The 24,788-nt window shown below is 35.4% G+C and overlaps 1 protein-coding gene across 1 annotated transcript; it reads right to left on the bottom strand.

Annotated features, from left to right (window-relative positions):
- Positions 1 to 24,788, bottom strand: SYPL1 (synaptophysin like 1). The gene is made up of 5 exons (XM_011372510.2): positions 24,604 to 24,788; positions 8,629 to 8,750; positions 7,133 to 7,340; positions 2,846 to 3,031; positions 1 to 1,392 (listed from the first exon to the last, which is right to left on the bottom strand). Exons 1-5 carry the CDS (start codon positions 24,670 to 24,672, stop codon positions 1,258 to 1,260), a joined length of 720 nt encoding a protein of 239 aa, XP_011370812.1. The 5' UTR covers positions 24,673 to 24,788; the 3' UTR covers positions 1 to 1,257.

The following is a 24,788-nucleotide window of genomic DNA, read 5'->3' as shown; positions in this document are numbered from 1 at the left end:
TCCTTTTAACTTCTTTATTAAGTTGGTTGCATAAAAGATATACATTCTCATATTGACAATTCTTGTCATGAACAAAATCAACAAAAACAAGGCAATATCAAGATATATGCTTCACATATAAACAATCATGTGGTTTAAGAATAGGAAATCTGGCCTTGTAGAACAAAAACATTAGTAAGCAAATTGCGAATAAGCCCTGTATTCAGAATATTCCTAAATATATGTGTGCAAAGACAGTACACCCACAGTACAGCTCACTCAGGCTCCTTGTTTATGATGCATAATTCCTTAATTTGTGAAGTAAGAACGAACATTAAGAAACATGAAATCCAAATCGCACTTATTGTCACAATATCAAACTCAAAATAGCAACTTCATTGAATCTAAGTGTTAAATGTTTCAAAAGTAAAAGGCAATCTTAATTTTTTTTAGCCCTACTTACAAGGAGACTAGATCTCAGCCTGCACTTAAGTGGCATGAGCATCAAGACAGGAAACAAATATCACTAGGAGTAATGCCTGTACATATCAAAATATCTTATTGAACTATGTTCTTTCTACTTATACAGCAAGTCTATTAAACAACCAGCATAATGGAGGCTTACACCTCATGAGACAGAATTACTAAAATAACTATACATCTATCAGAAATTTTTAACTCCGCTCCCAAAACAATGTTAGCACACCTATTAAGTACTGTAGATTGTTTAGAAAAACAGAAATAAAACATACACCTAGTCTTTGTAATTAAAAAATTTTCATAACATACAAACAATGTTCAGATATAAATTCTGAACTAAAATGTTTTTTCTAAATATGATTTATGTAATCAAGGCTTTCTTAAACAAAGACAGGTCTTAGGTATACAATCTGTACAAACTTACAGTAGTGTATATTCCAAATAAAGATTTTCTATTATGATATGACAATATAACTCTTCTGAGTGAAGATATATGTTAAGGCTTAAGGTGTAAACACTTTGGAAGGCAAACAACTTAGTGAAAAAATTACTGTTCATTTAAAAATGTGTATCATCTCATAATAGGCCCCTGAATTTTCGAATTTACAAGTGAGAATACATTTACATCTTAAATTTCTAGGAAAGACACAAGCTTTATGTAAAAAAGCAGCAAAATTTTAAACCCACCAATTTGTTGAAAAAGCCATTACTTTTATTGGAAACAAATAATGCTTCTCAAGATGTTGGCAACAGGTCATAGTATAGATATATATTTCAACAGTGTACTTCACCCTTTAATTATATTCCAGTAGGAGGTGGAATACCTCCTTGGCCATGGGAAGCAGAAGTATTTGATGGACTGTGTAAGGTGGTCTCCTTATACACAAACCATGCATTTCCTCCCCAAAGTATCATATTCAGAAAGCCGAAGATCTAAGAAAGAGAAAAATAAACATGAAAATCTAATATTTACTTAAAAATTCAGACCCATCTTATTTTTCCTTTAAACATTTAACATTTCCAGGTTTCATTTAAAGTTTAAACTACAGATGAAGAATAAAAAAGGAAGACTTTATAGTTCAAAGACAAATTTGGATATATGACTTATTCTCAATGAAATAAAGTGAAACCTCTAAATCTGAAACATATAAAATCACACCTAAAGAAATCTTATTTTTGCTTACTCATTACTAACGAAAGATGGACTTAAATTTTAGAAAAGTAACTAAAACCTTCCTTTTAAACTGCTTTTGTGTATCTTTTCCTATTTCTCTACTTTATGCCCCCTACTATCATACTATTCCAACAGCTGCAGCCAGAAGAGAAAAGGAGTCAGAAGAACTTTATTTCACATCTTGCATTGGTCAACTAAAAAGAAATAAGTCTTCCCAGGTATAAATCTGACAAGATGAAAGTCTCAGAGATGAATAAACTGAAGCTATCCTATTTTTATAGTTTTTTATGAGAAATATAAATATATTTTTATATTTTATAAATATAAAAATGATAGTGACAATGAAGAGTGGGATAAGAAGCTTTGAGTACTATATTACTGAAGGCCACATGCTTTGTATCTTTTCATATATCTGCATACAAAAACAACATTTCTCATACTGTCCATCTCAGATAGTTAATATAAATGCAAAAAGAGTGACTTTTAAATTACAAAGTTATAAAGCAGAAATTTGGCCAAATTGCTTTAAAAGGCTGTGCTGACTTCATCCATTGGAAAAATATTTTCTTGAAAAAGACACACGACCCCCCTAAACATAATATACTTAGTATATTAGTATTATACTTAACAATATACTTATCTGTATTTTGGTAAAACAGTAGATGAAATAATACATAAATTTATAGAGACCTAATTTCTTAGATTACTTAACAAACCATAAAAGTATTACTTTCATAGCCTCAGAGGAAGTCAGATTAGAGAATGGGCTCCAAAGTCAGATCTGGTTCAAACTCTGGCTTGCCAACTTACTAGTTGTGTCAACTTGGGCGAAGTAACATGAACTACATTTTTCCCAGTTGTAAAATAAAGATAATAATACCACCTCCCACAATTCTCTTAGGATTGTTGAATAACTTAATATATGAGGGTAATATCTTTAGTAACGCCTGGCATACAGTCTTAATAAATGTTAGTGGCTACTATTAGTGCCTTTCAGGTAGAAGTCTTGCCTATTCAATTTTAATGAAAAGAAAAGAATTATAATCTGTTTCCTAATTTCTTAACAAACTTTTCTTTGTTATAAAAACTGTATGTTATGTAGGATTCTGACATATTCACCCAGAGATTATTAAAAGCTATTGTTTTCTTAAATTACTAGTAAAGTTTTTCTAATAAGTGAAATAAAACATTTTATAAATACTACATACATACCACAGATACGTTTAGGGATCCCATACTAGTCACAGAGCCAAAATAACACTTCACTTCTTGATTACAGGGCACAAGTTCTTGGATAATTCTGTGACCGGTAGCTATTTTAATGTCCGTAAGAGCTTTAGCCCAAGCCGAAGTGCTGACCAACCACAAAAAAGTGGCAACAAGAGTAACAACGAAGTCCTAAAGCGAAAATAAGTAAGAGTTAATAATGAACAGTTAAGTTAAAAACACTAAATTTTAAATCCATGATGAAGGAATTGAGATCATATTGAAACCTATGGTACTACGAAATGGCCTTCATGGTGTACTTTATAAAAAAGGCCACAGTCAACAGAGCAAACATTGGTGTTTATTATTACTAGCCCAGTGCCTGAGCTACAACACTAGACTCAATCATCTCTTTAGGAGTCAAAGATATTTGTACTAACAATCAAAGTTTTACTTAGCCCTCACCACGATCATCATACCCATGCCATCCACTCCCAAGATCATACGTTAGACCCCACTATCACCAATAACTGTATCCCTCCATAAACTCTATTTCAATCATCCCACACCCCAATATCACTTCTCTTTCCAGCCCCCTCTGGAACCCCAACCTCAAAAATCTCCATTGACTATATCCATCTAACCCTATCAAGACCTACAATCTGATCTTACCACTTTTTTACAGTCTCTCAACCTCACTGGTGCTTTCATTTCCCTCTTTAATTTATATTCTAAGGTCCTTCATTATAATCCCTTGCATACACTCTCAACTCCCTTCCCCTGCTTTGTCATTATTGTTCTGGCAAAACTCTAACTTTAGTCAAACCTAATTCTCCATGATATGGATAATGAAACAGTGGAAAGCACACATCCACCAGGAAGATTTGTCTTTTTAAATTCATGACCACTGAATTTTAAGAATGCTTATAATAAGAACAAAAGAGAAATCTCTCTGAAGATGCTTTATTAGTAGTAATTTTCTACTAAAGTCATTACTACTTATTACATTTCCAAGAATAGGACTGAATTTTTTAATATTTTGGATGGTTTCTTATTGAACTAGTAAAATAAAGAAAAAAATATTTATTCTTCTTATTCTACTGGGAAACAAAAATTCTGTCAACTAGTATTGTTACAAAGATCTAAATAACACTTTTTAAGTTATACATTTGTATAATATAAAGTATAAGTACCAGCTTGTTTGGTCTTCCTTTAAATTAATGACCAAAGTGAGAAAAATGTAAAATTTGTATCCTTTAATATTACATATTCTGACCATTTGGGTACACCTAAGGCTATGAGTTTGTACACAACAGCAGAAAAACTCTCTCCAAGCTCAAATATGGGTTCTGTAACTATCACAGAAGCATTTTGTTTTTAAAATAAATTTGATTAGTTTTTAATTACTTTTGCCAACCAGCTTTTAGTTATTTATTTAGGATAAACGGCAGTGACCACTTATAAGATATAGAAACTACTATATATAGCTTGTTCACCTGGTGAAGATGGAATTGAATAAATGTCTTTTGATTAGAGAACCAAAAACAATATGACTAATTTTATAAACATAGAGGTATTTGCATTTTGCATTTCATTTCTCTACTGTTACTGGTCCGTACATCAAAGAGAAAAGGAGAGAAACAGTATAGCTTAAATTTCTGCACTGAAAGGGTACTCCCCCTTTTTGCTGCTGTACTCTTCTTCACTTTTTTGCTACAGGTAAACATTTCCTAAACACTTGCTAGAAATACAAGGCCTTTTGGAGAACTAATAAATAATTTGAGGTTATCACATGTTAAACAAGTTCTCTCTGGGTTGAAGTTCATAGCTTTGACCAATATATGGCAAATCCTCTTAATTTTCAGGTTTCTTCCTTCCAATTTCTGATTAAACAACGTGCTGTTTTTTCTCTTCCCTTTAAATCTACTTTGCTGATGGCTTAAAGCATGACATTCTTATATTTCAAAAGCAGGTACTTTTCTGAAAATGATGCACAAAGTAACCCTGGGATGAGGAAAGGTGGGGGAAATGTGAGCCTCTGAGGATAGCGTTTGTCCTACTCAGGACTTTAGTTAAGATGTACCATGAACACCTGGAGCTCTGCAGTGTAAAACCTGCAGCTGCCTGTGGCAGCTCCAGTCCTACCAATAATCAGGATATGATTCATAATAGATTATTATGACTTGGGATACCCTATCTTTGGTTCGTTTATGGTACTTCTGATTATCTACATAGCCTAGTATCCTTAAGCTCCTGTTACACAATACAAAAAAGTGCTACCTTTACTTAAAAAAGAGAACTAGAGTTGATTTAAAATGTCAAAATTGCAATGTTCCTAGAAATACTTTACCAGAGAATTGAGAACACTGCTAAAATAAAAGCATGTCCTCATTAATGAAGAGTACTTAAAAAAAAAAAAGAAAAAAAAATCAATGTCATATTTGGCTATATTTTAAAATTTGGGTATCTCAAAAAACCTTTTTATTACATTTATATGGATAAATTAAAAGAATTCAAAATTTAGAAGCTGGACTTTTATAAACAAGAAGCATCCATTATATATTATATCAATAAAAAATCACTTAAGGAATTAATTTTGTGTTTTCTAAATGACCATTACTTGATCATTGAGGTGAAAAATCACTTTGACTTCCTGAATAATGTAACTAGATCAGTTTTAAGTTCTATTGACAAAAAAACCCTCTACAAAAAATAGACTTAAATACTGCTTTTATTATTTTTATTTTTTATTTATTTTTTAAATGCTGCTTTTAAAGCATGGTAATTTTAAAGCTTACTAAACAAAATATGAGAAAAAAGGCTCACTGCTAAATTTAACTTAAAACTTTGTTGGGATAATGACAAAATGGCAAGAAATGTCTTCATTTAGAATTTAAATTATAAATAATTTTAACAAAATGTAGTATCTGACATTATAGCTCCTTTTAAAATAAGGCTTGAAAAGTCTAAAGAAGTTACAGATTCCTAATATGTAATTTCTGCTGATTAAGCATTGCAAATTAAATAGTTGATGTCTGCTTTTTTGAAAGGCACCTAACAACCAAGAAATACTTTATGAAAATGTCAGGTTTAAGAATCTTTTCTCAGATATAAGAAACAAAATAAATATAAATGATAAAAGATTGTTTTATTTCTTACCATCTGCATTCTTATGATCCTGGCAGCAAAAATTAAAAATAAATAAGTAAATATAACCTGTTCTTATTTGATAATTTCTTCATATTTAAATAGCCCTCCCTTTAAAAATCATGAATAATTAGCATATGTCAGTATTTTCTCAAGATATTAATGACTAGTATCACAAAAACACCCCTGGTCTCACTTCGAGTCAGTAACATTACTACTGACTTTGTACTTACTCTTTTGTAGTAAAGATCCAGCTTGAAACCATGAGTTACCTTTGGATCTGCCACCCAGAATCCAGGGCAGATTCTACTAACTAAATATCAGAGATTATTTTTATTTTTAGCTCGGCAGACTTTGAAGCCAAGAAAAGTATTAGGACTTCAAATCAAAATCCTTTGTTGCTATTTCAAAGTTTCAAAATCAGCTCATGATTGCCACTAATGCTGAATTCTATAATTCTTATAGAATTATCTAAGTCAGGTTTTAGATTAAGGAACTAAGGAATTTAGACCAGGAGTGGGCAAACTTTTCCTGGAAAGGGCCAAATGGTAAATATTTTTGATCTCTGTCACAACTACTTAACTCTGCCACTGTAGCCTGAAAGCAGTCACAGACAATATGTAAATGATTGGGTATGGTGTTCCAAAATAAAACATAATTAAAAAAAACAAAAAACCCAATGAATTAGATTTGGCTTGTAGGCTACAGTTTGCTGATTCCCGATATAGACTATTAAGCTCAATATGACATTGTAGAGGTATAAAAGGGGTCAAGAGAGAAAAGGTAAGAACAAAGTTATGAAAGCACTAGTAGAGTCAGCAATTCTTCAAATCAAAGGCATTAATTTCTACTAAATTCCTCTGTTACCTGCAACTTAATATGCTCTATCACAGGTGAAAATACAGTTAGAAACAAACCTCTGCATTCCCTAGAGAGCAGAAAAAAATGCTGCAAACAAGCTAAAAGAATCGGCTTAAACATGACAATAGGAGAAAGATCAACCTCATAGCAAACATCGGTCAAAATATGTTGAACTGGCTTATGTCAATAATTTTTATTTCCCATGTAAGAAAATCTATACTTAACTTCAAATATAATGCATACTTATACCAATAATTTTTGTATAAAAAGAAAATTATTACTTACAATCATGGGAAGTTTTCGACTATCCCGATACAGGTTTGTGTAACCAACATAGAGCAGAAGAGCAGCAATGCAGTAAAGGAAGACAAAGACTGCAAATGTAACATAGAATTGTGCAGAAGAAGAGTAATCTCCAATAAGGACATAACTTTTCCAATTTACATCACACACATTAACATGTGAAAATGCCTGAAATGATGCTTGATTCAACCTATTAAAAAAAGGCTCAAGTTAATTTATGAATTACCTCAACTCTTCCAACAGAGATATACATAGGCAGAATATTGAAATGATATTTCAAAAAACACTCCCTAAATATACTGAAAACATTTTACTTTTGGAAGAAAAAGGGAACACAAATATTTAAGAAAATGAGAATATTCATAAGATATATACATGAATTATAAAATATACTTGGTAACTAATTTGTGATAAATTGAATATAGACTGAATTAAACACTTTCAAACCCAATACTATTTTTCTACAATAAAAAATTAGCAGATTAAAAGGGCTGATACAAAATAGTTTAGTATTCGAGACATGATATTCCATTCTAAGAGACAGAGGCTATGTACTAGCACCAGGAGAGCCAATTATAATGATTCACATTTTAACTTTGGATTAAATAGCTGCTAACTTCACATAGTCTTTAATTTTCCCTATTCATAAATCCCTAGAGTACTTATCACTAAAGATGCAGTAATAGTTTCTTGTTACAGGAACTTTATAAGAGAAAGGTTGGGAGATGGAGAGGCAATGATACCAAGCACCTGCTATCTGACATATCTTTAATGTAAGATTTTACGTAATCATCAAAACAACCTCAGAAAGTACTATTTCTAATTTATTGGACAGAAAAATTGAGTCCTAGGGAGGTCAAATAAGTAGTTAAGTAGAAGATTCATACCTTGGCTTAACCACTGGACACATTCAATAAATTGTTCAACGAATATTAAAGTCAAATAGAAGAATTCAGAAACAAAATTTTAATTTTAATTTGAGAGTAAGAAAATAAAGTTTTATGCTAGTGAAATAAGCACAGGAACTCTTCACTTCGTATAAATACATGTCGTCCTAAAACTATATAAAACTGTTCTTTAGTAATGGCAAATACATGAGAAATTTGGATTTTTCCTAAGTTTCATTTGCTTCCACATCATGGCTTCTCACACTACAGTGATGAAGCAGTCTCTGTTTTGTTTTTACACTTTTAATCCATTGTGGGATAACAGAATAAAAATATCAAGGCAATGTCATATAAAAGTTTCTAAATGCTTACTCTCATATTCTACACTTATTTTATCACAGACCAGGAAAACAGTTTGCATACAAGCACTGGTCTATGTAGCACAGTTTGAGTAGCAATGATCACCATATACAAATGAAGATGCGATTAAAAATTTTCAACCCCCCAAGATTAATAAATTGCTAGAAATCTTAATGAGTCGATATGAAAGTAAAAAGAGTCAATTAAACCATAAAAACAAACATAACTCACCTGAATGGATAACCAAAAGTAGCTATAATTGTTCTATTGTCAGAAGCTTGAGGACAAGTCACTAGAATTTCTGTTTTGCCCTTAAAACCTCCACAGGTGGCAAAAGCAAAGATAGAAGCAATCTACACAAAGTGAGACCAAAAAAAAAAAAGGAAGAAGTATTACTATACCTCAAACACGAATCATTCAAACCTTAAATTATTGGTTATTAAAAACTGGCTAACACAGAAATATATAACATTATAGAAAGTACAGAAATTCTTAATTACAAATTAAACATAGATAGTGAAAAACATTTAAAAATTTGCAACTCTCAACAAATGTGGTTTTGTTTTCCCCTGAATATAACAATTAGTATACCAACCCATATAAAAATACATTTGCTCAAAGTATCTACTAAATATTAGTATGAAATTCAGAGGAAGTCTTATTTATTAGTATTAAAATAAAAAGGGGTGAATTGGCGGTTACTTGGAATCCAAGGGTAACTGTAAAGCCAAGACACTGTATACAAAGAGATGCTATTTTATGAGCTTATTATAAGGCCTCAGCCTTATAATAAGCTCATTGTGGGTATGCCATTTTGTTTTCCTAACCATACATATGCTTTAAAAATGTAATGATACTCTAATGCTATCTATAAACAGGAAAAAAAACTGGAAGCACCCTAAATGTTGACAGGCAACCAAATTAACTACAATTCATTCATATGATGAAACATTACTCAGTCATTAAAATGTTGGAGAATATATAATGATACAGAAAAGTGTTCATTGCATATAAAGTTTGTTTGAACACTGTATTGTGTATGTGTCTATATTTATGCATTCACACAACAAAAACTAGAAAGGTTATACATCGAAATTTTAAGTGGTCACCTCTGAATAGAATACAAAAGATAATCCCTTTTTCTATTCATATATTCTAAATTTTCTACATAATAAAACTAAAAAAACTCAGATATGATATAGTGACTAAGAGCTCAATCCTTCAGAAAATGCTGATGGCTCTATTTAAAAATATATTTGGATTCTGATCACTTCTTACCATCATCACAACATTCTAATCTAAACCATTACCTCCTGCCTGACCTATATTCTAACAGCCTTCAAAAGTGATTCTCCTGCTTCTTTCTGTCCTTGCCCCTACTTCAGTCTACTATCAATATATTAGCTAGCGTCATCTTTTAAAAATATGACGGAAAATTTTATCCCCTGCTCAAAACTCTGCAATACCTTCTTAGTTCTCTTTGAATAAAAACAAAAGTTCATCCCTCCCTTATCTGACCTCATGATGTTCCTTTTCCCTTGCCAAATCTCTTTACATGAAACAGTCTCCTTGCTATTCCTCAAAGACACGAATAACCCCCTTCGGAGCCTTTGCAATGGCTATTCCCTCTGCCTGGAATAAAGTAGTCCGCCCTTATCTGTGCTTTCGGTTATACACAGTTAACTGTGGTCTGAAAATATTAAGTGGAAAATTCCAGAAATAAACAATTCATAAGTTTTAAATTGAAGCCATTCTGAGTAGTGCGATGAAATTTTGCACCATACTACTCTACCTGGGATGTGACTCATTCCTTCTTAAATGGCCCTCAAGAGTGGTAATGTTGACAATTCAGATATGCCAAAGAGAATCCTTAAAGAGCTTGTTACATATAGTCAGAAGGTCAATAGTAGCCTACGTCATTTACCTCAGTTCACCTCAGTTCACACTGGCATTGTACCATCTTACACCATCACAAGGGTAAGTACAATACAATAATATATTTTGAGAGACAGAAACCACATTTACATCATAGTTATAATTGTTTTATTTTATTGTTAATCTCTTACTATATTTAAAATATAGTATATATAAGGTTCCATACTATCTATGCTTTCACAGCATCCGCTGGGTGTCTTGGAATGTTTTCTCTGAGGATAAGGGAGGACAGTACATGGTTCACTTCCTACTTCACAGCTCCTTGTCACAATATGACCCTACCAGAGAGGCCATTCCCTAACCACACTATATTGAATAATAGTGTCCTCAACCCCACACTACTTATTCTCTTTATACTGCTCTATTTTTCCTCTATTGTAATTACCAATGCCTGTACTTAAATATTTGTCTGTTTTTCCCTAGGATGTAAAATAAACTTGAAGAGGGCAGAGACTTTGTTTTGCTCAAGGTCACACATATTCAGCTGATAAAATTCAGTGCAAATCTGATACCAGAAGCCTATACTGTTGAACAGTGGTATAATGCCTCCTATAGATTAATCCAGGACCTTGAACCCAGCCATAATCAGGATTATAATTACCAAGGAATTCTTTTTTCCCCATGAAGAAGAGATACATGAAATGGAATCTGGTAACAGATATGAAGAGTCTGAAGTAATGTCTGGCACATAAGTAATATAGCACCTTTGAAGTCTTCAGTTAAGTTAATAGGTAAAGATAAAAGAATGTATACTCAGCATAAATGTGCATGAATACACAGAGTGAAAATAGAAGGCAAGGAAATAAATCTTGGGCATGTACCCACATTTAGGATTAGAAAAGAGAAATGAACGAATTGAACCAATGGAACAGAAAAGGCCAGAAGAAATACACAAATTGAACCAATGGAAGAGAAAAGGCCAGAAGTAGGTTTGTGTGTATAGACAAAACAGATCTAACAGAGCAGGCACTGCAGATGGCCAAGGAAAGGAGTGTGGTGGTTTTAAAGACATGTCCACAAACTCTTATACTCTTCCCCTCAAGAGGTAGAGATTAATTTTTCTCCCATTAAGTGTGGGCTGGACACAATGACTTGCTTCTAGCGAATAGAGAATATGGTAGAAGGAATGGGATGTCCTTTCTGAGAGTAGGTAATAGAGATATCACAACTTCCGTCTTCTTTTCTCACTTTTTTGAACCACCGGCTCCAAGGGAAGCCAGCTGCCACATTGGGAGGATACTCAGGCAATTTATAAAGATACTCACATGTTGAGGCACACATTACTACCAGTAATCATGTGAGTGACCTTGGAAGTGTAAAGTCTGAGGCTTGCCAACACATGGCTAGGGGGCTTGAGATGAATGCAACCCCAGTCAACAACTTGACTGCATCTCATGGGAGACCCTGAGTCAGAACCATTCACCTAAGCTGCTCCCAGATTCCTGACCCATGGAAACTGTGAGATAATGTATATTATTTTAAATGCTAAGTGCGAGGTAATTTGTTATGTAGTAGTAGATAATGAATACAAGGACTGTTTAACAAATGGTCTAGATGGGCTAAATACGTAAATGTAAAAAGTGAGTCTTTAAAAAATTTAAAGACAATATAAAAGAAAATCTGTGACGATAAAGGAAGAATCTCTTGAGATTTAAAAAAAAATCTACCACACAAGATTGTTAAATTCAACTACAGAAAGAATTTTTTAAAATCCAAAGTCAGCTTTTGAACTTAAAACAAGCTACAATCCAGGTGAAAGTATCTACAGTAACGTTACAAAGAATTAGTGTCTACTAGTATTCAGATCTAAGAGAAACTCTTGCTCATGTGTACTACAGGGCAAGCACAAGAATGCTCATAGTTCTACTATTTATAATATTAAAATATGGGAGAAGCAATAAAAAATAGATAAAATATGGTAGTATATACTTACTATGGTAAGTTATAGAACAATAAAGATATATAAACTATAGCTACTCAAGTCAACATGAATTAATGAGTGAAAAAAAGTTGCCTAAGATTGCATTATGATGCCATTCTTTTAAAAGCTGTTTACTTGTCTACATCAATCCTGTCATTATTTTTGTTTAGGCCCTCACCATTTTTCACTGTGACTAACTCAACATACTCTTCCTCTCATTTCTATTCTCATTCCCATCAACATTCATGTTCTATAGTGTGGGCTCTAAAGCTGCAATGTCCAGTAAGGTAGTCAAAAGCCACATGTGGCTAACAAGAGCACTGTAAAAATGCCGAGTCTGAATTGAGATGGCTGTCAATGTAAAATATGCAATAGATTATAAAGATGTCACCTAACAAATGTAAAATATCTCATCAATAATTGTTTATATCGATTACCTGTTGAAACAATATTTTGGATATACTGAATCAAGTAAAATATATTATTAAAATTAATCTCACCCATTTCTTTTCACTTTTTTAGTGTGGCTAGTAGAATACTTAAAATTACTATGTTGTTTTCATTTGTAGTTTGTACTGTTTCTATCGGACAGAGCTACTTTAGTAATGTCACACCGATTTGAAATAAAAATCTGGTCATGTGATCCCCGTTAAAAGGGATTTCCTCAAAGATTTCTGGACCTAAATTTAGGGAAAAAAAAAACAAAAAACCCCCAAACTTCTTAATTTGGCATAAGAGGCATGGCCGAGATAGCCTTAATTTTATCTTTCTAGATTTATGTGCATTACATATTCATGTGCACTACTCCCTGCCAAGTACTGTAGGACTCTGTCACACTGTATTACTTACTGTTTCTGAAACACACCCAGTATTTATGTTTTGGCTATATATGTTTCTTCTGCCAGGAATTGCCCCACCTCCTACCCTCATTCTCTAACAAGCTCATCCTTCAACCAAAACACAAAAAGAATAAAAACTAGTTTCCCACTTAATACAAAAATTAGTAACTTTTTAGACTATGCCTTTATCTCTTTCTTGGCAGACTGTCTTGTCTTTGTACTTGGTCTTAGACGGGATTTTTAGTACTTTCTAGCAGAAGGCCTGGCTCATAGCAAACTGGCACTACTTGTTTAATTGAAGAAAAAAATACCAATTTCCAATCTACAAACAAAACCATATTAAGAGTCTTACATAACTATCATTTCAAAGTTGCTTTTTTGTCATGAGGATAAATAAATGTTATGTTTGTGATTCTGGTCTTTATCTTATGGAAAAAAAGGACCAAGTTACACACTTTTACTAAATGGAGTACAAAACAGTCTGGATGTAAATTATCCAACCATCTCACTTTTCTCATTCTATTGCTATTCTGATTTAGATTAGAAGTTACATTTACTGGCAGCCCATGGGTGAAACCTGGCCTGCGGATTTATTTGTGTGGTCTTCCTAGTATTCCATAAAGCAACAATCACATGGAATTGAGAGACAGAAGAAACTTAAGATAGGGCATGTGCTTTCCAGATTGTCACCATTCTCTAGTGTAGCTGTCCCCAACCTTTTTGGCACCAGGGACCAGTGTTCCTATGAGAATCTAATACCTGATGGTCTGAGGTGGAGCTGAGGCAGTAATGCTAGCGCTGGGGTGTGGCTGCAAATACAGATGAAACTTTGCTCACTGGCCCCACCGCACACCTCCTGCTTTGCAGCCTGGTTCCTAACATGCAATGGACCAGTACCGGTCCATGGCCTGGGGGTTGGGGAACCCTGCTCTAGTGTCTCAACAACTGCCAGGATGTATGTTAGGGTTTACAAGTAATCAATGAACTTATATTATAAAAATATCTTTAGAGAAAACTAGATTGATAAATATATAAGCTCATGTACAAGAGAAAATAGAAGCATTAACACCTTATATGAACTATATTCATCAGCTACATTACAAGGTAAAAAGATTCTACTTAATCAGATCAAAAGAAAGTGGGAGGAGGAATAATTAGAAATTTATCAGATGAGTATCTGAATAAAATTTAAAAATATGAAATTTACCCTCCGTGTATATTATGCCTTAAGATACTGACATAGTAAAATATGCATCTAAATTATAGATGCATATTGGGGCTCTGTGCATAAAATTTTACACTGACAGGGATTCATGATAAAAAAAAAGTTTGAGGACTCCTAATATTTTCAAGGAGTTATTTATCTTACAGCCAGCACCCCAGTCCTAGCTCCTATTCCCAGACCTTGCTCAGCTCTTTGAGGGTTATACTGGGAACACTGGTACTTATCTGTGGGTGAGTTTTACATGTTTTATGGGTGTCTTTTACATGTTTCTAGTTGCAGGGTCTTCACTGCTATTTAGTTTCATCATTAATCTGATATCATCTACTTAAATTTCTTTTTAAGATTTAGTTTAGGAAAATGAAATGTATAACTGAAATCTCCAGAAACAGAATTAAAAGTATATTGTTTATGTGCAAAATATATGCTCTTTACTAAATCAAATGATCATTTAGTATTTAAAATGAACTATCACAGTGTTTGCCTTTAAAATCCCTAAGATTAGAGCCTAGAGCAAAGGTATTTTTATGAGTCAGTCTGAAGTATTTACTAAAGATACTCATTTTAAAAAACATTTTGTTATTGATGCTGATATCTGTTTATTCCCACTGAGCAATGAAGTCAGTTACAAAGTGCTTCAGTTTCACCTTTCTACTCACTCTGCTCAAAAAACACAACCATAGAAAATTCTAATAGCCTGCTAGTACAGTTCCACAATCCTGAAGAATAATTTATATCATAAGTAAACTTGACTTCCTGCTGAAATAAACAGCTAAATCTTTTGCTAATTATTATTATGTTGAAAACATCTTTATGTTACTTTTATTCTTAATTGTTAAGCCATGGAACTAGAGTATGGAACTACAAATCTCCCAGGAACCTAAATGTACTTATTTTAAAGTCATTTCAGACCGCCTTCATTTATTTATTTAATGTCCTGAAGTGATTCAATATCCTGATTGCTTAGCTGGCTATCTTGAAGTGAGTCTGTCATTTGTTACCACTGATAGAATTTGAGTCTTTAAGTGAAAAAAATTTCCCCCCCTTTTCTATCCCTGTCTAGTGGTTTTATAGCCCTCTCTGGTATAAAAATTTCCCCCCCTTTTCTATCCCTGTCTGGTAGTTTTATGGCCATTTCTACCTGGCCTTCAGAGTCCCCTAGCTCACAAACACCACACCTTCGGCTGGGACCCCCAAACTACCAACATATGAGAATATTTATCACAAATCCAGTCCTTAAATAAGCAGGTAGACTGATTCAGGTCTTAGTTCGGAAGCTAAATCTCTCTACTTCTTCAAGTACTCAGCTCTATTTAAGTCATAAATCCAGACAATAGGTTGAAACTTTTTCTCCAGATTTATTTCCAGGAGCTGGTACCAGTCCTTCTCTCACCCATATTTTCTGTTCCACTGCTGGTCCCCAATGATGTTTACCTTATATGAGAACAGCAATTCTCACTTTGTCGTCTATGGACCTGAGAGTACCCAAGACTCTTTCAGGAGTCCATAGGGTCAAAAATATTCTCATAATATTACTAAGACATTATTTACCTTCTACACTTTACTGACATTTGCACTGATTTGAGCAAAAGCATTCATGGGTAAAACTGCTGGGTTTTTCTAAAAATCAGTGAAAACATCAAACTGTCAAGCACTTGCAGTTAAAAAAAAAGCCAGTTTTAATTAAGAATGTATTTGATGAAACAGTAAAGATTATTTTATTAAATTCTGACCTTTGAATGTTAATATTCTATGATGAAATAGGATGTACAAATAAACATTTTCACTGCATACCAAGCATAATGGTTGTCTCCAGGAAAAGAATTTATTTATTATCTTTTTTAGGTTTAATGAAATTCATTTTATTTTTTAATATTTTTTTATTTTTCAATTACAGTTGGCATACATTATATTTGTTTCAGGTGTACATTAGACATTTATATAACTGACAAAGTGATCACTCCAATAAATTTAGTGCCCATCTGAGATCATACATAGTCACTATAATATTACTGACTATATTCTCTGTTATACTTTATATCCTGACTATTTTGTAACCTTAGATTTGATCTTAACCTCTTCCCCTCTTTTATCCACCTCCCCTTTTTCACTCATCCCCCCAACACTCCTCCCATCTGGCAACCAACAAAATCCTGTCTATAAATTAGCTTCGTTTACTCTGTTCTTTAGATTCCACGTGTAACTGAAATCATATGGCATAGGTCATTCCCTGTCTAACTTACTCCATGCAGCACAATACCCTCTAGGGTCCATCATATTGTTGCAAATGGCAAGATTTTATTCTTCCTTATGGCCAACTAATTTTCCATTGTATATATGTACCACCTCTTCTTTATCCATTCAACTATTGATGGACAGCCAGGATGCCTGAATATCTTGGCTACTGTAAATAATTCTACATGTAAATTCATATGAACATATAAATTCATGTCTCTTCGAAGTAGGATTTTGGGTTTCTTTGGATAAATTCCCAAAAGCGGGATTACTGGGTCCTTCGTCTTCTGAGATAACCTTGGTTTTAAAGTCTATTTTGACTACTCTAAGTGTTGCTACCCCAGCTTTTTTGTTTCCGTTTTTATCAATTATCTTTTTCTATCCCTTTACTTCAGTCTGTGTGTCTTTCGATGTGAAATGAATGTCTTGGAGGAAGCATATGTAAGGGTCTTTTCTTATCCATTCAGCCACCTTATGTCTTTGATTTGAGCATTTAATCCATTTACATTTAAAATAATTGTTGATAGATATGTCGTTATTATCGTTTTATTATTCATATTTTTTCTTTTGTTTTCTTTTTTCTTCTTAAATAAGTCCCTTTAATATTTCAAGTAATGCTGGTTTGGTGGTGATGAACTCCTTTAGCTTTTTCTTGTCTGGGAAGCTCTTTATCTTTCCTTGGATTCTAAACGAGAACTCTGCTGGGTGAAGTAATCTTGGTTGTAGGTCCTTGCTTTTTATCACTTTCAATATTTCGTGCTAATGCCTTCTGGGCTTGTAAAGTTTCTGTTGAAAAATCAGCTGACAGTCTTATGGGAGCTCCCTTGTAGGTAACTAACAGCTTTTCTCTTGCTGCATTTATTTTTTGTCTTTAACCTTTGGCATTTTAATGATGCGTCTTGGTGTAGGCCTCTTTTTGTTCATCTTGTTTGGGACCCCCGATGCTTCCTAGGCTTCATATCTATTTCCTTTGCCAGAAGGGGAGTTTTCTATCACTATTTCTTCAAGTGGGTTTTTAATCCCTTGTTCTCTTCTTCTGGTATCCCTATGATGCAAATGTTGGTACACTTGATGTTGTCCCAGAGGCTCCTAAAACTATCTTTATGTTTTTGGATTATTTTTTCTTGTTGCTGTTCTGATTGGGTGTTTTCTGCTACTTTATCTTCCAGATTGCTGATTTGAGTCTTTGCTTCATCTAATGTAGTGTTGATTCCCTGTAATATATTCATTTACTATATTCTTCAGTTCTGACTGGTTCATTTTTGTTTTCTCTCTCCATTTTTATGTTTTCTACCTCTGTTAAAGTTCTCGCTGAGTTCATCTACTCTTCCCCTACATTCATTGAGCACCCTTACAACCAGAGTTTTGAACTCTGCATCTGGTAGATCGCTTGTCTCTTTTTTGTTTTGTTCTTTTCTGGAACTTTGTTCTGTTCTTTCATTTGGGACGTTTCTTTGTCTCCCCATTTTGGCTGCCTCCCTGCGTTTCTAAGTTTTAGATAGTGCTGCTATAGCTCCTGGTTTTAGCAGAGTGGCCTTATGTAGTAGGTGTCCTGTGGGGCCCAGTGGTACAGTTGTCCTGGTTATCCTAGCCAGGTCTTCTAAGTGTGTCCCTTGTATGAGTTGTGTGTGCCCTCCTGTTGTTGTTGTGCCAGCCTTGGCTGTTGTGCCAGCCTTGGTTGTTGTTTGCATGTCAATGGAAGAGAGTGACCCTCATTGCTGATTGGTTGTAAAGACTGGCCGGTGAAGCGCTGGCTCTATGGAGCAAGATCTGCATTAGTAGGGCTCTGTTGCCTGCTCAGTCTGCCCTTTGGATTTGTCATCCTCAGACGCGACCCCAGGTGATGCTTCGGTTTGGTCCAAAACTGGCCACTGGGTGTGTCAGTCCTGGGTCCTCCTGTGAAGGGCCCCACTGTAGGTCAAGTTCACCTGCAGGCTGTACCCTGCCCAGGACCAACGGCACAAGTCATCAAGCAGTCTGCAGATGGCTGCCATCGCACTGGGCTTGGAGCTGCTCAGCAAGAGGTACAGGGCATACTGAGACCAGATGCTGCTTGATTTTATGAACCTTTGAGAGATTTTATGAAAGTCTGCTACATGAGCCAACACAGGCCATTTGCATGGAAAAGCCATTGGAAATTACCTGGGTGGGCCCAAAAGTTGGGTGGGGTGGGGTATGAGGGAGTCACTAAGGCAGGGCAAGTGGTATTAGCCAGGTTGATGGAGACTCAGATATGGGACCTGCTGGGCAGGGGGAGGGCCTAACAAAGGAAAGATGGCTTTTGTCAGCACTTCTGTCTGGGAGAAAGCTGACCCTCCAGTCCTCACCCTCAAGCCTCACATTTCAGTTCCTCTCCCATAAGTCCCTGGAGCCTTTTGCACTACTCCCCCAGCGCAGGAGCTCAGAGTGAGTGAGTTTGTCACTGTGTAAGTCAGTGTGTGGGCCCTTTAAGGGGAATGCCTGAGACTCCAGCAGCCCTCTGTCTCAGTCATCTACAGTCTCTGCTGTTTTTCATAGTCAGAAGTTGTGTGAACTTCTCTTTCTGGCACTGGAACCCTGGGCTGGGGAGCCTGGTTTGGGGCTGGGACCCGTCACTCACTCTTCCAGGTGACCTCCACAGAGGAGATATCCCTCCTAATACTAAACTGCCAGATGAGGGCATTGGACCAGACTGTTCTGCCTCTTCGCCCCTCCTAGCAGTTCTGAAGTGGTCTCTTCTGTATGCCCCACTTGTAAGATTTCTGTTCAGGTAGATTTTAGGTGACTCCCAACGATGGCTGTTCTGTAGTTTAGTTGTAATTCTGATGTTGTGAGAAGAGGCAAGCGGTGTTTACCTACTCCACCATCTTGACCCAATTAACTTCATCTTCTCCAGGGAAAGCATTTAAACCAGCAGTCCCCAACCTTTTTGGCACCAGAGGTTGGTGCTCCTATAAGAATCTAATGCCTGACAATCTCAGGTGGAGCCGAAGCAGTGATGCTAGCACTGGGGAGTGGCTGAAAATACAGATGAAGTTTGGCTGGTTCATCTGCTGCTCACCACCTGCTGTGCGGCCCAGTTCCTAACAGGCCACAGTCCGGTACCAGTCCATGGCCTAGGGATGGGGACCCCTGATTTACACAATTGAACTGTATGCTGAACTAGCTGCTTTTTTCCTGGAACACCACTTTTACTTGAAAGAACAACTCATAGACAAAAAAATATTATTCCTATTTCGATATCTGGCATACTTTTCTCAAAAACAAATGAGGTGAGCCTTCTACTTCAAGGAAAACATGCAGGATTTGTTGCCAGTGATAGAATTCAAGCCTTCAAGTGATTTATTATCGTTATTTTAAAATAAATGAATGTTTTTAAAATGTCACCAACTTAGATTTTTAATATGGCAAATATGAATATACAACCCACATAAACAAAAGCTCCCTGAAGTCCTCAATATTTAAGAATATAATGCATTTCTGAGACCAAAGTGTGTGATAACCATTATATTAGAGCATTGCTCTGTTATCTTAATTTTCCCTTTTATATTTTATCAAGTATTGCTATTAGTATGTGCAGGGGTGAGTGTTTATGCATTTATGTGTTTTGAAAGCACTGACAACACATATATTTTGTCTATGGAAATTACATCTGATCTATCCCACGAGAGTGTTCATGGTAAATACTGAGAAGATTCCTGGTAGAAATAAAAGAGTTAAAGGTATAGGAGTGAGTCAATAAGTCTATTAACAGCTTGAGTCCTGGCAGGCACAAAATGCTATTTGAAATCCTTTTTCCCTTTCTATAATAGTAGGGGAAAATGAACCCAAATGGCAGGGTTAAAGAGGAAGGTAAGTTTCCCGAAAAGTAGTCTGTGTTACATACCAATAACCTCAAAATATAAAAATTAAGCAAATGGACGAGACAAACATCTGTATGTATATGGCCCATTCCTTACATTCCACAATACGATTTCTGTCTTCTGGGGTGTTCTCTGTGCTATACTGTAAACCACAAAATTAAGATAAAACATGGTCCCTGTTTGCAAAAATCTTATGATCTACTTGGGATAGCTAAACATTACGTATATTATATAAACTATTAAATATTTCTGAAAGTTTGAGTTTAAGAAATTGATATATGTAATGCTCAAATGGTTATCAGTTTTCTTACTGTTTTTCACATTAGTTTTCCTGGATAATAACTTACTCCTTAGTAATGTTTTTAAAGCTATAAGTATAAAATCAGAAAAAAATTCAAACTTGATAAATGATTCAAGAAGACTTACTTGTTTTTAACTCTTAAGATTTTACAAACATGCATCTAACAAACGAGAAAAAATTACTTTGGATACTTTATGTTTTTATTTAAAGCCTGAAATGTTTGGTAATCTTTTCAATAATTTATTAAAAAAACAATTAGAAACACAAAGGTGAATTATCACAATGACTAAGAAGAAACTGTTAAACAATCCTGGATGAAGTAATAATCATAGGATATTGGGTAAATTACTTAATTTCTATAAACTTCAGTAACATGGAGAACAACAACTCTCACAGGTTGTCAGAGGATTAAATGAAAAAATACAGGTAAAGCTGTAGCACATATATTGCACTCAATAAATATCTCTTGTTAATACTAGAATAAACTTGATCAGCACAGACAAAAATATTCAGATGGTTAAAAATTCTTCCATAATTTTTTTGTGTGTGGAATTAGAAAAGGATATTATTTAAATTCATTAAGAGCTAAACATTTGTTCAGTGTCTACCCTATGCACGATAGCAGCAAGAAGTTCAAAACACAGTACAGTGTTCAATATTAAAAAGAGATAAAATTATTTTAATGAAAAACTTTGATCTAAATAGTAGGGATAACTGACTATGAAGAACCAAAGTAAAATTTGCCAGAGAAATACTTTAAAAAGCTGCTTTGATAAAAATTAATCCTAGACTTTTACTTCCATGTTTAACCCCTACACAAGAAGGCATGTAAATTTTATATTGTCACCTTGAGAGGCTGCTAAAAGCAGAACATGCAGACAAATGAAAAGCATAAATATATCATTTCTAAAGTTTAAAATATCTAATAGAGAACTCAATGATCTTGAAGGAGACATGGATGTTGGTCATACTGATCTTGAAGGAGATACGTATGTCAGCTATATAGGGCTTAAGTCTATCCACCCTCTGGGTCTAGTCTTCTAGAAAAACAGCATCTCAGTCCTGAAGAACCAACCAAGAACTGTTCAAGTATGTTATCATCATTCGCGTATTTATGTATTAGCTTAATTGTACCAACAGCCCTGTCAAATATTGATATTCCCATATAAATGCAACAAAAATTCAACTTTTGCTGAATTACACAAAGAGAATGAAGGCAATGACACTACTAGGCATCTTAATTAGGGGCCAGGAGTAAACTGGGAAAAAAACGGAAAAAAAAGGTATATGGTGGCTGCAGTTAAGAAGCAAAGTGAAAAATGCATATACTTCGGCAATTGCATTTTTATTCTGTCAATAAATATTTAGAGGCATCTTCCCTTCATGTCTGTGAGATATTCAGATTTGCAACCTATTTGTTACATATTATCAAGTTATATCTCTTAGTCTAACATCATGGAGAACCTTGCTAGAGAGAAGCTGATTTGGAGAATCTTTTTTTTTAGTTATATGAATGGTAAGCAGCCTTTATCTAGATTTTAGAATTGTTTGTGAACTTATTGACTATTTTTAGAGGTAACCCCTCTCCCCCAACACACCTTAATCAACGCCTCATGAAACTTGAACAATTCATTCAAAACACATTTAAAAATTCCTACAATGGGCCTTTCTCCTCTAAGACCTTGTTATATCATGCTTCCCCTCTGTTTTCAATTCAATCATTAACATCTCTGACAACTGTATTCACAAGTCTCTTCTCTACAGCCCACAAACCCATTAAGTCTTTTCCATCTTTAAGATGGGTTACCACCAAATTTCTTCCATTTTCAGTTAAATAGTGGTTTATTGTCTTCTTCTGACCATACATTGGTTCAGCCTACCACCATACTTATTTCTGATTTTTCTAAAACTGCTCTTAAAAAAGCCACCAAGAACCTTTTAATTACCAAAACTAAGGGATGCATTTTAGTCCTCATTTTACTTAACCTCTCTATTGCATCTGATGTACTCTTTTCTTGAAATTCTAATAGTGATGCCAAAGTGTTTTCTCTCCATCTTCCAAACCATTCCTTCTCTGCTGGCTGTTATCTGTTGAATCTCTATCCCACATTTGTCTTTTAAAATCTAGACTCATATATCTAAATGCTTTTATATGATACCTCCACTATATGATCTAACTGAAACCTAGCAGGCCGGAGTTCATGAGAAAAAGACCATGTTTTATTCATGTTTGTACGCTAGTGCTTACTGCAGCAACTATACATAATACATACTCAAATATTTGTTGAATGTTCACTACACTATTAACAATGAATGATCTTTTCATAAATGGTTCTCCTGTGTAATCATTTATTCAAATTAACAGTAGTTTTTCCTTAAAAAGCTTAAAAAATATTATTCAAAATATATCAGATCTACGATCATTAATAAATTTACTGGTTTTGAAATATTAAAAAAGTTAAGTCTATGTCTTTTAAAAAAGGACAAATAATATAAGCACAAATGTAAACTGCCTCTTCGTTTAGGTGAAAATTTAAATTCTAAATTTAATTATAATCTTCAATGAGATGAAATCTACTGACTTTTTCTTAACCTTTATATTCGATTAGCTTAGTTAAATGTGATTTTTCTACTGCAATTTATACTCAAATAATAATTTTCTTTATATTTAAATCTGCACCTAGGTTTATAGAACCCTAAGTACATACACGTATGGGTCTTTAAAGTAAATGTGTGAAATCAGTTTTCAGAAAACAACTGAAACTTTGGGGAAAAGGTAGGAAACTGGGTGTAGGTAGGAAATCAGATTGAGTACCCATAAGAGAATTTGAGTTTCTGTTCTTTAAAAAACATCCTGGGTAGGTTGTAAAACAGGAAATGGGAAGTTCTTAACTCTTCACACTATATCACTAAAACACAGGGTTAAAGAGGACGGATGTAAATTTTGCTCGCTATAAAAACAACTTGCCTGTACACGCTGGAAGGATGCCAGCTGCCTATTAATACGCGCCTCAAAATGAGCATTAAAATACGTACTAGGCCATGAAGTCTGAAGGAAATCTGCAGGGCCTGGTGTATTCACTAACTCTTATAAGTGACTGATCATTGCCAAGGTCGAATTAATGTCTCTTTTGATGTTAATGACTGAATGTTCCCCAGGAAAGGACTGAAAGCTGATTGTAGGTTGTTGCTTAGAAATATTTAAACGTGATGGCGATTCCTAGCATGTGTTTAGGTGGACTGGGTTGGCTAGATGCGTTTTGTTAAAAAACCTTTCCACTTCCCGAATCCCGCTCCTCCGCCACCATCCCCGCCCGCTTTCCAGACCCAGTTTATTTTTATCCATTTATAACTTGGAGCCCATCTGAAAAGCAATTAAAAAGTGAGTGCACGTCAAGTCACTTTGACAAGGCACAATCACCTTTCGAGGGAGCGCACTCAAGTCAGCATAAGGCAAAAAAAAGCACAGGCCGTCTTTTCCACAGGACCTGCAGCGGCAGCGCCAACCGGGGTTTCGGTTAGACCGCAACAGGAAGTTTTCTCTTCCCTTGCGGGAAGCAGTGAAGCCAAAGAGAAATTTGAACTCCCACTCCCACTGGGGTACCAGGAGGTGAGCTTCGCTACGGCAGAGTGGCTCTGCCCGGGACACACGCAGCCCAGGGACTAGTGATTCAACGCCGACCGCGGCGTCCCTGCCCCGCGCCGGCCAGGGCCCAGGCTGCGGCCTCTCGTGCCCTCCCCGCCTATCCCGTCCCGTCCCGGGGGTGGCGCCGACCTCTGGGTCCGTGCGAGCGGGGCCGCGCCTCCTCTCCCGGGGCTCCCCGCCTACTCGCCGAGGGCGCTGGCCGGGCCGGAGCGGGAGAGGGAGCAGAAGCGCAATTCTCGGCCTCGCTGGCGCGGGCTGCACTTACCCACTCGAGGACTTTGATGAAGCCGAGCGGCTCCTTGAGCGGGTTGAGGTTGAGCTGGAAGGAGGACATCCTCTGAGGGAAGGAGGGAAAGACAATCAGGACAGCGGGGCGGAGAAGGAGGGGGACCGACGAGACACAGCAGCCCGGCGGCGAGAAAGGGAAGGCGGGCCAGGCTCCGGGAGGCG

The sequence above is a fragment of the Pteropus vampyrus genome, unplaced genomic scaffold (genome assembly GCF_000151845.1).
Source record: "Pteropus vampyrus isolate Shadow unplaced genomic scaffold, Pvam_2.0 Scaffold208, whole genome shotgun sequence".
NCBI classification, from domain to species: Eukaryota; Metazoa; Chordata; class Mammalia; order Chiroptera; family Pteropodidae; genus Pteropus; species Pteropus vampyrus.
Note: the sequence above shows the minus strand (reverse complement) of the source record. Positions and strands in the feature narration are given on the sequence as shown.